Source organism: Trachemys scripta, chromosome 5 (genome assembly GCF_013100865.1).
Source record: "Trachemys scripta elegans isolate TJP31775 chromosome 5, CAS_Tse_1.0, whole genome shotgun sequence".
Classification (NCBI taxonomy): Eukaryota; Metazoa; Chordata; order Testudines; family Emydidae; genus Trachemys; species Trachemys scripta.
Genome location: NC_048302.1, coordinates 87698717 through 87711795, shown reverse-complemented (window position 1 = coordinate 87711795; position 13079 = coordinate 87698717). Strand labels below are relative to the sequence as shown.

General features: G+C 40.2%; 1 protein-coding gene across 2 annotated transcripts in view; it reads left to right on the top strand.

Moving 5' to 3' along the window:
- The window catches only part of EXOC1 (exocyst complex component 1), a gene marked incomplete in the record, with an annotated part of 61527 nt that overhangs the window by 35647 nt on the left and 12801 nt on the right, over positions 1-13079 (top strand). For both annotated transcript variants that reach the window (XM_034771114.1, XM_034771113.1), the window contains 5 exon segments: positions 3538-3582; positions 4756-4919; positions 9131-9238; positions 11531-11607; positions 12267-12495. In XM_034771114.1, coding sequence (XP_034627005.1) covers positions 3538-3582; positions 4756-4919; positions 9131-9238; positions 11531-11607; positions 12267-12495 — 623 coding nt within the window.

Sequence of the window (13079 nt, the reverse complement as noted above, 5' to 3'; positions counted from 1 at the left end):
CGGCAAACCATGAAGCCGGTAGCGCTCAGGCAGCCCTTTTCGCTTGGCTGGGAGGGAGGAGGGGGGGTTAGGGCGGGGACTTTGGGGAATGGGTGGAGTAGGGGCGGAGTTGGGCGGGGGCGGGGGTGGGAAAGGGGCAGGGTCAGGGCCCCGTGGAGTGTCCTCTTTTTTTATTTTTTAAATATGGTAACCCTATCCTACCTACCAGATGATACTTCACAGCAGCCCGACCATTATATACCTTTGTCTAAGGGTGGTCCTTGGCTATATTTCTTTGTTCTGCAGCGCCAGTCTATGGGCTTGGGGATCAGTGGATCTATGAAGAAACCAATACCAAATATGCAGTACTGTGGTAAAAAATAAAATAGTGCAGATAAAAATTAAGCTGGAATTAAATCTGAGTCTGACATCCTAAAACTGTCTGCGTTGGTGCCTAGTTGAGAAATCGGTGTTGAAGAGCATTTGCACATCTGAATTTGTACAAATGAAAGTAAATACCTATCCTCTTAGAATAGGACCAGCTTGCCAGCTCCACTCTGATGGGGTGGTTCTTTGAGGGATTGTACACACAAACATTTCACTGTAGATGTATGTGTGTCCAGTGCATCCGAGTCAGAGACTTTTGCGAGCAGTACTGCTAGGTGGCGCACAGGCTCCTGCTCAACATGTGTTCTCAGGAGAGGGCATAAAAGGGGCGTGACCACAGTCTTCCTGGTCCCAAAGAAATCTGGTGGCTTCCAGAACTATTTCAAAAGCCAAACTATTTCATCAAGAAAATCAAATTCAGAATGGTCACCCTCGCTATTACCCCTTCCATGGAGACAAGACATATACTTTCATGTGGCATTTCATCCCTGCCATTGAAAGTACCTTCAATTTGTGGTAGGTACCAATGATTAACTGTACATGGTGCTTCTCTTTAGTCTATCTTCAGCCCTGAGTATCTTCACCAAATGCATGTTGGGGGTAGTTACTCACCTCCATCATTTGGGTATTCAAATATTCCCTTACCTGGATGATTGGCAGATTCATGCAGCATCGAGCGACCAGGGCCAGAACAGCATCCTTGTCATCAGACAAGTGTTCTGCTATCTAGATCTGAAACTAAATTGGACAAATCGCAATTACAAACAACTCAATCCATAACTTTCATAGGAGTCCACCTCAATACCGGGACTGTCATGGCTTATCTTCCAAACAAGAGGTATCAATCTATAGCCATCCTTTCCAAAAGCCTCAAGTCCAATCTAACAACATCAGTGCATGCCTGTCTTCAGCTTCTTGGCCACGGCGCCTCATGCATGTATGTAACTCCACATATGAGGCTTCAGTCAGTGTATTGGTTTTTCAAGTAGTTCTGTGAGAGTTGACCTGGCTTCTATTTTTACGTTACATCAGCCAATAGATAATTTTTCCATCTTTTCTTATTCTTTCATTTTTTTCTATTTTTGAAATGCCAAATCAATGTTTACCCTCCTGTTCCTACACCTGTATATGGGATTTAAACTTTGTCCTCTCCAAACTGATAGGACCCCACTTTGAGCCAATGGCTACAATTTCATTATCTTTATTTTCTCTAAAGAAAGTGATTCTTGGTGGCAGTCATTTCTACAAGGAGGATTTCAGAACTTTAAGCTCTCTTGGCTGACCCTCCTTTCATGGTCTTCCATAAGGACAAAGTATCTCTTAGGCCTCACCCTAAGTTTATGCCTAAGGTAGTGTCAGTCTTCCATTTAAACCAAACAATATTTTCATATTTTTCCTGAAATCCCATTCATTTAAGACTGAAGAAGCATTCCATACTTCGAGGACTGGCATTTTACTTGGACCACACTAGGTCTTTCAGGTCTTACCCCAGGCTCTTTGTAAGCTATGCTGAAAGAATTAAAGGTCAATCAATGTCATCTTGGCAAATCTCATGCTGGGTTTCTGACTGTATGAAACTCTGCTACGATCTTGATAAAGTCTCTCCATTGAGAATAACCTCTCACTCCACTAGGGCTCAGTCCACCACATCACCATTCCTGAGCAATCTTCCAATAGCTGGTGTATGCAAGGCAGCAACATGGTCGTCTGTGCATACTTTTCCCACTCATTACATCATGAGTCAAACCTCTTGAGATGATACCAGCTTTGCAAGTTGGTGGTACAATCCCTATGTAGATGATCCAAAGTCCTTCTACCTGTAAGGGAATGTCTGAGGAATCATCTCCAGTGGAATGTGTATGTGCACAATCACTCAAGGGAGAAAAAAGGTTATTTATCTGTACAGTAACTATTATTCTTTGAGGTATGTTGTGCACATATACATCCCACGACCCTCCCACCTTCCCCACTACTTTGGACTTTACTTAAAGCAGTGCGAAGGAATGGACAGGTAGGCAGCAACCATGCCTGTTTTATGCCATCACCTGAGAGCATGAGGCGAGCAGGAGCACATGGACCACCTAGTGGTAGTATTGGCAGAAGTCTCCCACTCCAGTGCAGTAAGTGCACATTCACCTAAAATGGAATGTGTATGCACAACACCTCTCAAACAACAATAGTTACTGTACAGATAAGTAACTATTTGGTTTTTTTGTGGCGGTAACTTGAAAAATTCATGCTTACCAAGAATTGTTGAATCCTATTAAATTTTGCTTCTTGAGCAGGTGTGCAAGTGCTTTCTACTGGTGAACTTAGAATCCTTTACCACAAACAGGGAAATATTACCTTGTCACTGGGTACTCTAAACTTCTTACTAAAATGCAGTTTTTTGCTTGAGGAAACTACTTATTTTATTTTTCAGAGACCAGCAGGATATTCAGGGGATAAACCTTTTAAAAATGAGTTGTATCTTTATGTAAATGTTTCTGTTGGTAGTGACTTTTTTCTTAGCCTGCAAATTGGGAAATTCTTGATGCAACCTGAATGAAAAATACATTACTTCTCACTATGAAAAGCGAAATTAAGTTGTCAGCAACAGCAATATACAATAGGCTGGCTGGTCTTATTAGAGAAAAGGATATTATTGAAAGGACTTCTGCAGTATTAATAGATTTTTAGTTAAAGAGCTGGAAGATGATGTAGGTAGCCCTGATATAGTACAAGTCTAAGCAGGATTAATCTGTTTCCATTTCTCTTTGTTTGGTATCAGTATGATTTACAGTTTATTTGCACGCTGTTCCTGTAAACTGCTAATCTTATCCAATATCAATCTTTGCAAATAAGACTCACTATTTTGGTTGTCTTTTCTGTGTTAAGGAGAATTTGACGTATAAATGTTTAACAAGTCAGAGTTTTCCTACACATTTTTTTTTTTAAAAAGAAACTTTAATGTTTTGAAACGTATACTGTGTTTTCCATGTAGTTAGATACTGAATTTCTAGAACAGTACCACCCCAACTACATGTGTTTGCAACTATAGTTACTTGCTGCTTATAGTTCTCTGCATGTTTCTTTCCAGCTAGTGCTTAACTTGCATCTTGTGCATGGTTTGTGCAAACTGCATTTTTAACTTGTCTTTGTCTTTGATGCTTGCAACCTAATCCATGCCAGCTACACTGCCTCGAAAAGAAAGTGCTGTCAAACAGGAAACAGAGAGTGAGTATGACTAGTGCATTAGTATGTATTGTCAATGCATGTGTGTCTATGTGTAGGGCTTGGTCCCCACTAACCCCCCACTTCGGACTAAGGTACACAAATTCAGCTACGTTAATAACGTAGCTGAATTCGAAGTACCTTAGTCAGAACTTACCGCGGGTCCAGACTCGGCAGGGAGGCTCCCCCGTTGATGCCGCGTACTCCTCTCGCCGAGCTGGAGTACCGGCGTCGACGGCGAGCACTTCCGGGATCGATCCCAGAACATCAATTGCCTGCCGCCGGACCCTCCGGTAAGTGTAGACATACCCTAGGTGTAGTTATATATAATGGAAAACCCATTAACCCTAAAGCTGACAGTTCAGGGTGCAATAAGTATTTGTAAGCAAAACACATCCAAGAGATGTTGAACATAGTTGGTAATTATATTAGTTTGAACATACAGAATTAAAATTAATAATTGGTTTCTCTGTGATTGATATTTATGAAGATTTACCACAGCATTTTACTTGCAGTTTGAATATAGCAGGAGATGTTTCTCTTAACTTTGTTTTTGTACTGAGGTCTCTCATCATAGCAAGAGCTCTTCCTTAAGTCCCCTTCTCCTCCCACCCCACTTTATTCCCAGCTGTCATCAACCAAAAGAATGTGAACTATGGAAAAAGCAAGTCCAAGAGAATATGGAGAGTATCCTCAGATACTCAAGTGTTTTCTCTACTATTTTCCTTTCAGAATAATTTCCCCACTGTCTCTCTTTGCTCTGTGTGCTGCTGGAAGATGCTCTTAAAGCATCATAACTGGAGTTCCCATCCAGCTTTCCTTTCAGAAAGTAGAGTATCTGCCCCAGCATATTTGCTATACGTGCTAGTCCCAGGTGCAAGATGCCCAAAGTGGTTTCTGTTGTCAGTTTTCCTATGTTATTCTACAATGCAGATTTAGGTAGCTGCATTGTAATTAACTCTGAAAACACTTAAATATTCCAGTTAGGCTTGTAATGAAGAAACATGTGTATACCACAAAACCACTTACAGATAAGGTACAAACTATTCAGTACAAAGAATATTGACAATCTCTGTGGGGACTAGGAGTGCTGTTTTGGATATACCTCTATTGTTCTTTTCAAATTTATTTTATTCCACCTACGCTACCATCTTTCATAGTTTCATTATTTCATAGGTCTTCATGGAAGTTCTGGAAAATTGACTGGATCGACCTCTAGCCTAAATAAACTCTCTGTTCAGAGTTCAGGAAATCGCAGGTCTCAGTCATCCTCACTGTTGGATATGGGAAACATGTCTGCCTCGGACCTTGATGTGGCTGATAGAACTAAATTTGATAAGGTAAAACAAAAAAATGTAATGTAATATTTCTCCTTGGTTTTGAACTTTAATTGTCATGAATCCACATTTTGTTTACTGTCTCAAAATGTTCATTAGTGCCCAGGAGTCCATATATATGTATAATGCTTTCAATTCATTTAGCATGAATACATATATGTCAACACTTAAATTTGATATGCATTGTGCATTTGCTCAAGACTCTGTAACAGATTTAATTTTGGAGAGACAAACTTTAACCATAGTTAAGATTGCAGTTGTTTTCATTATAAGCCCAGTTTTGCTACACCTCCTCAAAAGTTCCCAAACAAAGGAATGTTGGCTAAAAAATTGGGGGGATGAGTATGGGACCAACTTATTTTTTTTCTACCAAATATGAAACGAATTGATCATGAGATTGCTGAATTATGACACCGTCCTAAGAGAGGAGTTCAAAAAATATTGTGATGTGTTTTGTAAATTTGTTGGCAAAACTGGAAAGAAGGAAAGAGAATCTAGTTTACTAGACCATCCAGTAGAGATCTAGTACACAAGACAAAAGAATAATTTAAATAAATACCAATTTCTAAAATTAACCATTTAAATGTCAGTTGCACATCTTCTTTGGCTGCCTTAAACTATGGTGCCAAATGATTGCTGGAGTTCTTTTCTTTTAAATGAAGGCTAAGTCTGTAGCCCTATCCCTTGCAGTAATAGACCGAAAGTGTAAACCAGTGTTTAGGGAGGATTCTCAATGCATAAGGGAAAATTTTCCTACCAAAACTGTTTTTAGTCTTGCAAAATATTATAAATTAAGATATATTTTTAAAAAGGATGAGGGGAACCAATTATAGTCTTCTAATACTTTTTTTTGCCAAGTGCTATCGTGAAAATGGAAAGTGGGGAAACAATTAAAATTAAGTTTTATAGGATTATTTTATTTGAGGAGATGAATACCACTTTTTTGTTGCCTAGCACCACCAATCCTTGCTATCTTTTCCCTGTTTAATTGTTGTTTTTTGGGTAATTGCAGTTTACCTGTAAGGATTTTAACCTCTAAGTTACTGACATACACTTGCAGTCATAACCGGTGTTTTTCTATGAAACTGAATTAAAATCAGGTCCTGTCTGTGAAAATTAGTAATTTTTGTAAGAATTCTGATATTCTGTTACAAGTCTACAAAAATAGATATAATCCCTTCAAATGGTTTGGTTTTTGTTTTCTTTTAATTATTTTAAAAAGCCCTCATCCTGTATTTCTGCATGCAATCTTGTGTGTGATGAAGAAATATATACGCAGAGTTATGTAATTTGTTGTGCTTGCTCAATAACTTTTTGAATAAATCTTCCCCTAATTAGTTTCTAGTGATTGGATTTACTGCTTAATCTTAGTAGTGTGGTAGGTAGGGTTTAACAGTTACCATGCATTTAGTCCCTAAATACTTGCAAAGAAACTGATTTAGTTTCCTGTATGCAGGTGACACAGTAGACTAGAAATGTCTTTGAAAGAGTCTTTATGGATTGGCGGATGACAAATAATTTTAATAAATTAAAATGTATGCCAAAAAGTAGCTTCACTGTTTAATTTGATTATATTTAAAAATAACTCAAGATCACCTCTGTATTCCAAAAGTGAATACAAAAACTTATTTACCAATTTCACCAGATGCTAGTACTTAATACACAAACTTTACTGTAAAGCAGTTAGGTTGGCACATACAGAACACACCTGACACAAACCCACAAAGAAATGGTATGTTAAACCACTTAACATACCCTCTATTCATCCACTCACAGGCACCCACCTTACCAGTTCCACAAATACAGTATTATTTGCTACAGATCATTCACCAAAGTCTTTTGCTGTCCCCCACTCAATCTGTGCTTCTGCGCGCACACCTTTACCACGCTACCATATGCCAACAGAGCACACTGCTGCACTAAATACCCAAAACTAATAATCTGAAACTGTAGCACAGTATTTGAAATGTTTTTCCAATATAAGAATAGCAGCTAGCATAGTTTCATCTACTGTGGACAGAAACTCTTCTGTGAACTACTTCCTATTTTCTTGTTCCCTGCAACTACATTGGTAGTATGATTGCTTAACAGTCAATAACTGTACCAGGTATGGATGCAATTTGTTTGGTTATAACCTTATTTGAAAAAGGTTGTGACAACACTGTTACAACCTCTCATGTGGCCAGATAGCTAATGGGTTTTGAATTAGTAAATACTTCTTCCTGTATCTTAGAATTCAGTTGGCAAACTCCTCGGTGGTGGGAGGGGGGCAGGAGAGACGGGCACCATTCCATTTTCCTTTCTCCCTCTTCCTCTCATATTTAAAGTGGATAACAAAGAATTATGTTTCACATGGTAGTAAAACTTTATGTAAATCTACCTTTTTAAAATATGACTGTTTTACTGTTAGAACTTTTGGAAATCGTATCAGGCTATTGTTCCTATTGCTTTTATATGTTCAGGTAGTAATCTGTCTTTGGAGTTTGAGTGCAGAAGGTATTATATGGAACAAGCTGTGATGCTTCTTGGGGTACCTAGGACTGAGAGACTTGCTAGTGCATAATTGAGTGTCAGCTCTCTGACACCTCTGGCCTATTAGCAACTCAAACAATTTCCTCAGGGCTATGCCAGCCCCTACTTTGGCTTGCATGTTAACAGTAGGCATACCTCAATTGCTGAGCCCCTGTGAAGCACTCCCCTGTAATATCCAGCCTCTAACCACTGGACACTTGCTGAAATTAGCAGGTTTGCTATCTCTAAGCAGACGTACACACAAGCCTGTTTGATTCAACTGAGGATCAGCTCTTATGTAACATCGCAGTAGTGAGAGATATTTATAGTGAAAACAATCATAATTGTATTATCAAAGGTTAAAATTTAATGGATAGTGAGTAAGGATAATAGAGACTGAAAGGTTACATACAAAACAAAATCAATACAAGCTTCCTAGAAACTAAACTTAACTTTACCAGACTAACCATCTGTCTAAAAGCAGACTTTATATTCCCCAAAGCTTTCTTGCAGCATTTCTAACCTAGACTGATTGGGAACATGTTTTCACAAATGTCATAACATAACAGTTACTTCTTCAGGTACAGGATAAAGAGGTGTCCTTTTGTCTTCTCCAGCCTCCACAATTGATTGCTTGTTCCCAGAGTCAGGATGACCCTGGTGGTCTATCCTCTAGCATGCCAACACCATGTTGACTTGTATGCAGACAGGGTTTCCATTGTGTTGGCTTACTATACTTAATTTACATGTAAACTAAGGCAGACAGGTGAATATACATCCTTTGGCAGAAATCTGTTTGTCAACCCTGCCTTGATTCAGACTTTTTAAGAATATATTTTTATTGTGTATGTATCAAGGGCGGCAGAGCCTGCCCAAAAGTGGGGAGGCCAGGGGCCAGGACCAGGGCCCTCCACCCTTCCTCTTCCATCCAAGGCCCTGCCCCCAGCCAAACCGGAAGCTGGAGGAGGCTGGGAGGAGGTCCAGAACAGCCCCTGGCTTGTGTCCGCACCCAGGGCAGGAAGGTCCGTGGCTCCCCACAGCTGCCCAAGCCACACACAGCTCTTACCTGGACTTGGCTCCAGCTGGGGGGCTGCAGCCCAGATGCGGTAAGAGCTGTGTGAGCAGCTGTGGGGTGCTGCACCATAGACCATCCATCTGCCTGGGATGGGGGCCCAAGAGCAGCCCCCAAGCCTGTCTCCTCACCCCATGGGCTCCCCCAACCCAGGGCAGGTGGGTCTGCGGCCCAGCACCCCACAGCTGCCTGGGCTCCCCGGCTGGGCTCCAGCTGCTGGCTTGGCCAGGGGAGCCTCAGGGTGAAGAGGAGCAAAGTGGATGGGCCACGGCCCCCTGACTCCCCTATTCTGGCACCACCGGTGTGTGTCTATCCATCATAGACATGCTATTTGCACGTACATTTCACAATGATATTAATGACCAGTGTGAACCCAGCTTTTATTAAAGATATCACATGATATTCTTTATGGATATATACTATGAATGCAGTGTGCCAAGTGTAGTTAGTTTGTCACGCCTATTAGGAGTTGTTACAGAACAGTGAACCCTTTGCCAGCTGGCATCGAGTGGTTCTTAGGATCACACAAGCAATGGAAAATTAAAACTAAGAATATTGTTATAATTGTTATAAGTGCATTGGGATGTGTATGTATGGGTGTGTTTAATCAAATTATTTTGGTTTACTTTAGATCTTTGAGCAAGTTCTAAGCGAACTGGAGCCCCTGTGTCTGGCAGAACAGGACTTCATTAGCAAATTCTTCAAACTACAGCAGCATCAAAGCATGGGAACAACAATGGTATGACTTATTTCAATTTAGCTAAAATGATATATAATCTATGTATGGTCTTTAACACAAAATTGTTGTATTAGGTGTTGAAATAATATTGTGGCAATGAAGGCCCAATTGCTACAAATACACACGATAACTCTCACTAAAGTCAGTGGACCTGCTCATATGAATAAAGTTGTTTAAATGCATGTGTGTTTGCAAGTTTGGGTCCTAAAGTGTGAATAATAGTCAGCAGAATTTTTGTAGTTTGCAAGTTAATGTCAAAGAAGTCTAGAGTGCATAATGGATTTTAACCAGACTGTCTCAAATCCATTTTCCCTAATATTATAGTAAAGGGAAATCTGAATGTACTTTACAGTTAAACAGTGGAAGAAGAAAAGGATGTAGTAAATTAGACCCTTTCTTTTATTTTGAATTATTTTTATTCTAAGTATATTGTTGAAGTGCTAAGAAACATAGTATTTGGAATAATGGTGGCAAATAAAAGGGGGGAAATCTAGAATGTAGAAAACCTTTATAGCTATGTGTGGGAAATAAAGGTAAACCTTCATAGTACATTGTTTTCTGAGAATGTTCCTCAGTGCACAATTCTACAACTGTTAATATTTTATAATGATTATTATTGAGATTCTCTTGTTAATCACCCATCACTTTTTTCTTGTTTTCCCTCAGAGGAAAGTGATTTTTTTTCACCCCTTAAGTATTTTATCTCTCTTTCTGTGTCTTCTTCTAAGATGGTTGGATTTTCAAAGGTTTCTTAAGCTTTCATATGAGATGCTAGCTCTTAAGTACTTTTTTAGAAAATGTCTATACTTACTTAAAACAGCTTAGTTGCTTCAAGGGGTATTTTAGCTGTGCCTGGAAGATTTCTGCCACAGAAAACCATAATGGCTATCTCTTTGTCCACATTTAAACTGGGTTTCAAACTAAATGAAGGAACAATCATTTAACTATTTTAAGCTGTTGAAACTAAAACTGTCTAACAGAGTTTGGCTGACCTGTGCAGATGAGGCTAAGTTATTTAGTCTGAGTTTAGAGACTGACATTAGCTTCGGTTGTTAAATTTGCATGCATGACTATCATGATTGCTAATACAAATTTGGGAGTTGTACATACAAACAGCTGGACAACTGAATAGAAAACTAAATATGCACTTCTGTGTGCAGTTGCCTGACTTGCGGACAGTGTCATGGTAGGTGTCAGGGGACTTATTTTGAATAGAAGGCAACCTGATTAGTTGAGGCTGTCCTTGCTCCTGTCTTGATATGAGTCCGTGTCAAAAAGAAACATCATGTTACTTTGCAGAGAAAGTCTAGCTGACTGTGATTAAACAGTCTGCTTCTATGGATGCAGACTGCACAAACGCTAAGGGTGAAATGCTGGCCCTGTTGGGGTCATTGGTAGTTTTGCAATTGCCTTAATGGGGCCAGGATTTCACCCATAGTCTTGTCTGCTTGAGTTTAGTCCAGTGTTGCTCATTGATGGACCATACTTCACAATTTTTACAGTGTTGTTACAATAGTGTAAGTACTACAGTCTATGGTTGGAAGGCCAGAGGGGAACTGGGTGGAGATTGTCAACACCTCCCTTCAGGTGGTAAGTTGTTTAGCTTGAGTTAAGGAAGCTGTTCTGTGGCGATAGCTGTCAGCATCAGGTGGATATTTGTTTGAATCTGGGCAAATATTGCCAATATTTAATCTTTCACCTTCCCATTTCTTGAGAACACATTGGTGAGATATCTCAGAGTACATCACTGCCTCCGATTGTCAATCTGAATACAGATCTGCATATGGCACAGGCTGCACTTGTGGATTTGGTGGGCGATCTCTTTCTATGGATATTTAAAGATCAAATGTCCATGCTGTTCTGTCAGCAGCATTTGATATAATTTACTACACTAACTTATGAATGCTAACAGTTGATAAGGAAAGGCAAACAATCAAGGGAAGATCATAGGGTGGGACAGTGTTTTGCAGAGCTTACGGCAATGACAAAACCTTAAATAGAAAATGTTGGCTATTTTAGTGGTGACCGCTCTGTTTACCTCCAGATGAGGGGGTGGTATTAAGGTTCAGAATGTTATGCCATGGAGTACGCCCAGGTATCTTGTCTTGTAACAGAGGACGAATGTGTGTCTCTATTGTAAATATGACCTTCAAATAATGATTGCTGGTAATTGTTTTTCTTAGACCTACCTACCAGCTTAATAGAAAATTTTAGTTAGATAGGGATATAACCTAGTTAACTCCTTGCTTTTAAGATTCATATTTATGTAAAATACCTGCATAATTCTTGCAGAATGAAGCAGACGAAATGGATGGAGGAACTTTATCCCGGTCTCATAATTCTGGTGTTCCACAAGCTATATCATCTGAGTATGTGTTGATGTTTCATCATTGTTCGCTTTTGAGGCTGGAGATTTATTTTCTCTAATGAAGTATAAATCTTTGATTTTTTTTTTTACCTATAGTGATAAATCTACAGTTACTTTTGTTTCCTGCAGTTAAAATTAATGACTTCTACATTTTTTAGTAAACATTGAATAGTTAACTTGTATAATTTATACTTAAATTTAAACTTATTGCAGTTAAATGTGCCTGGCTGGATATGTTATAATAAAACAATGTCACAACTCAGTACCCCACCTGCTTACAAAATCTACAAGGAAACCCACCCATCCCTTTGTTAGTTTTGTAAAAATACCCAGGAGAGTAGTTTGAACTTTAAGCACGTGAAAGACTCTATTTTGGAAACCAGATTGCCTGCTAGATCCTAGAAAGCCTATGTGGAAGAAAACATTTTTAAATGTAGTTAAACTGTAATTTTTTGACCATGGCAATATCCCATTAAGACTGGCAAAAATTATTTTATTCTTCCTTTAGCCTCATTCCCTGAAAACCTTGATGCTCATTAAGGTTAAGTAAAAATGAGACTGTTAAATACTCATACATTTTTCTTAATATATATGATAGAAAATGTATAGTAGCCCAGTGAACTGTCAGATTTGTTATTTTTATTTTTATTTTTTTAACAGGAAAGACATGATCCGACAGATGATGATAAAAATATTTCGCTGTATTGAGCCAGAGCTGAATAACCTTATAGCTCTGGGGGACAAGATTGATAGCTTTAATTCCCTTTATATGTTAGTTAAGATGAGTCACCATGTATGGACAGCACAAAATGTGGACCCAGCTTCCTTCCTCAGCACAACACTTGGAAATGTTTTGGTGACTGTCAAAAGGAACTTTGACAAATGCATTGTAAGTTTTTGGTTACTTAGATTAAACTAATCATAATATTAAAGGCAGCCAACTGCTAGCAAGTTTAAATGTAAAACAACCCTAAATCTTAGATGTCTTTGGAGTTAATTTAAAGGTGGGGGGGAATCTTATCACTATGTATTGATTTTTAAATTAACACAAAATAACTTGGGTTAGGGTTACCATATTTTGTGCCTCCAAATGGAGGACACTCCACGGGGCCCCGGCCCCAGCCCCGCCCACGCCCCCCGCCCCAACTCCGCCCCTTCCCGAAAAGTCTCCGTCCCCTCCCCTGCTTCTCGCGAACATTTGATTCGCGGGAAGCCTGAAGCAGGTAAGGGGGTGTGGGGGGAGGAGGCGCGGCCCAGGCTGGCCCCCCCGGCGGCTCCAGCCTGGGTCGGCTCGGGCCCTGGGGTGCCGGCCCCGGCCCGAGCACCCCCGGCCCGCCCAGCACTGCCGGCCCCTGGGCCCCCGGCCGAGCACCCCCGGCCCGCCCAGCACCCCTGGTCCCTGGCCCGCCCAGCACCGCCGGCGCACCCCCCGGCGGCCCGGCGCACCCCCCGGCGACCCGGCGCACCCCCCCC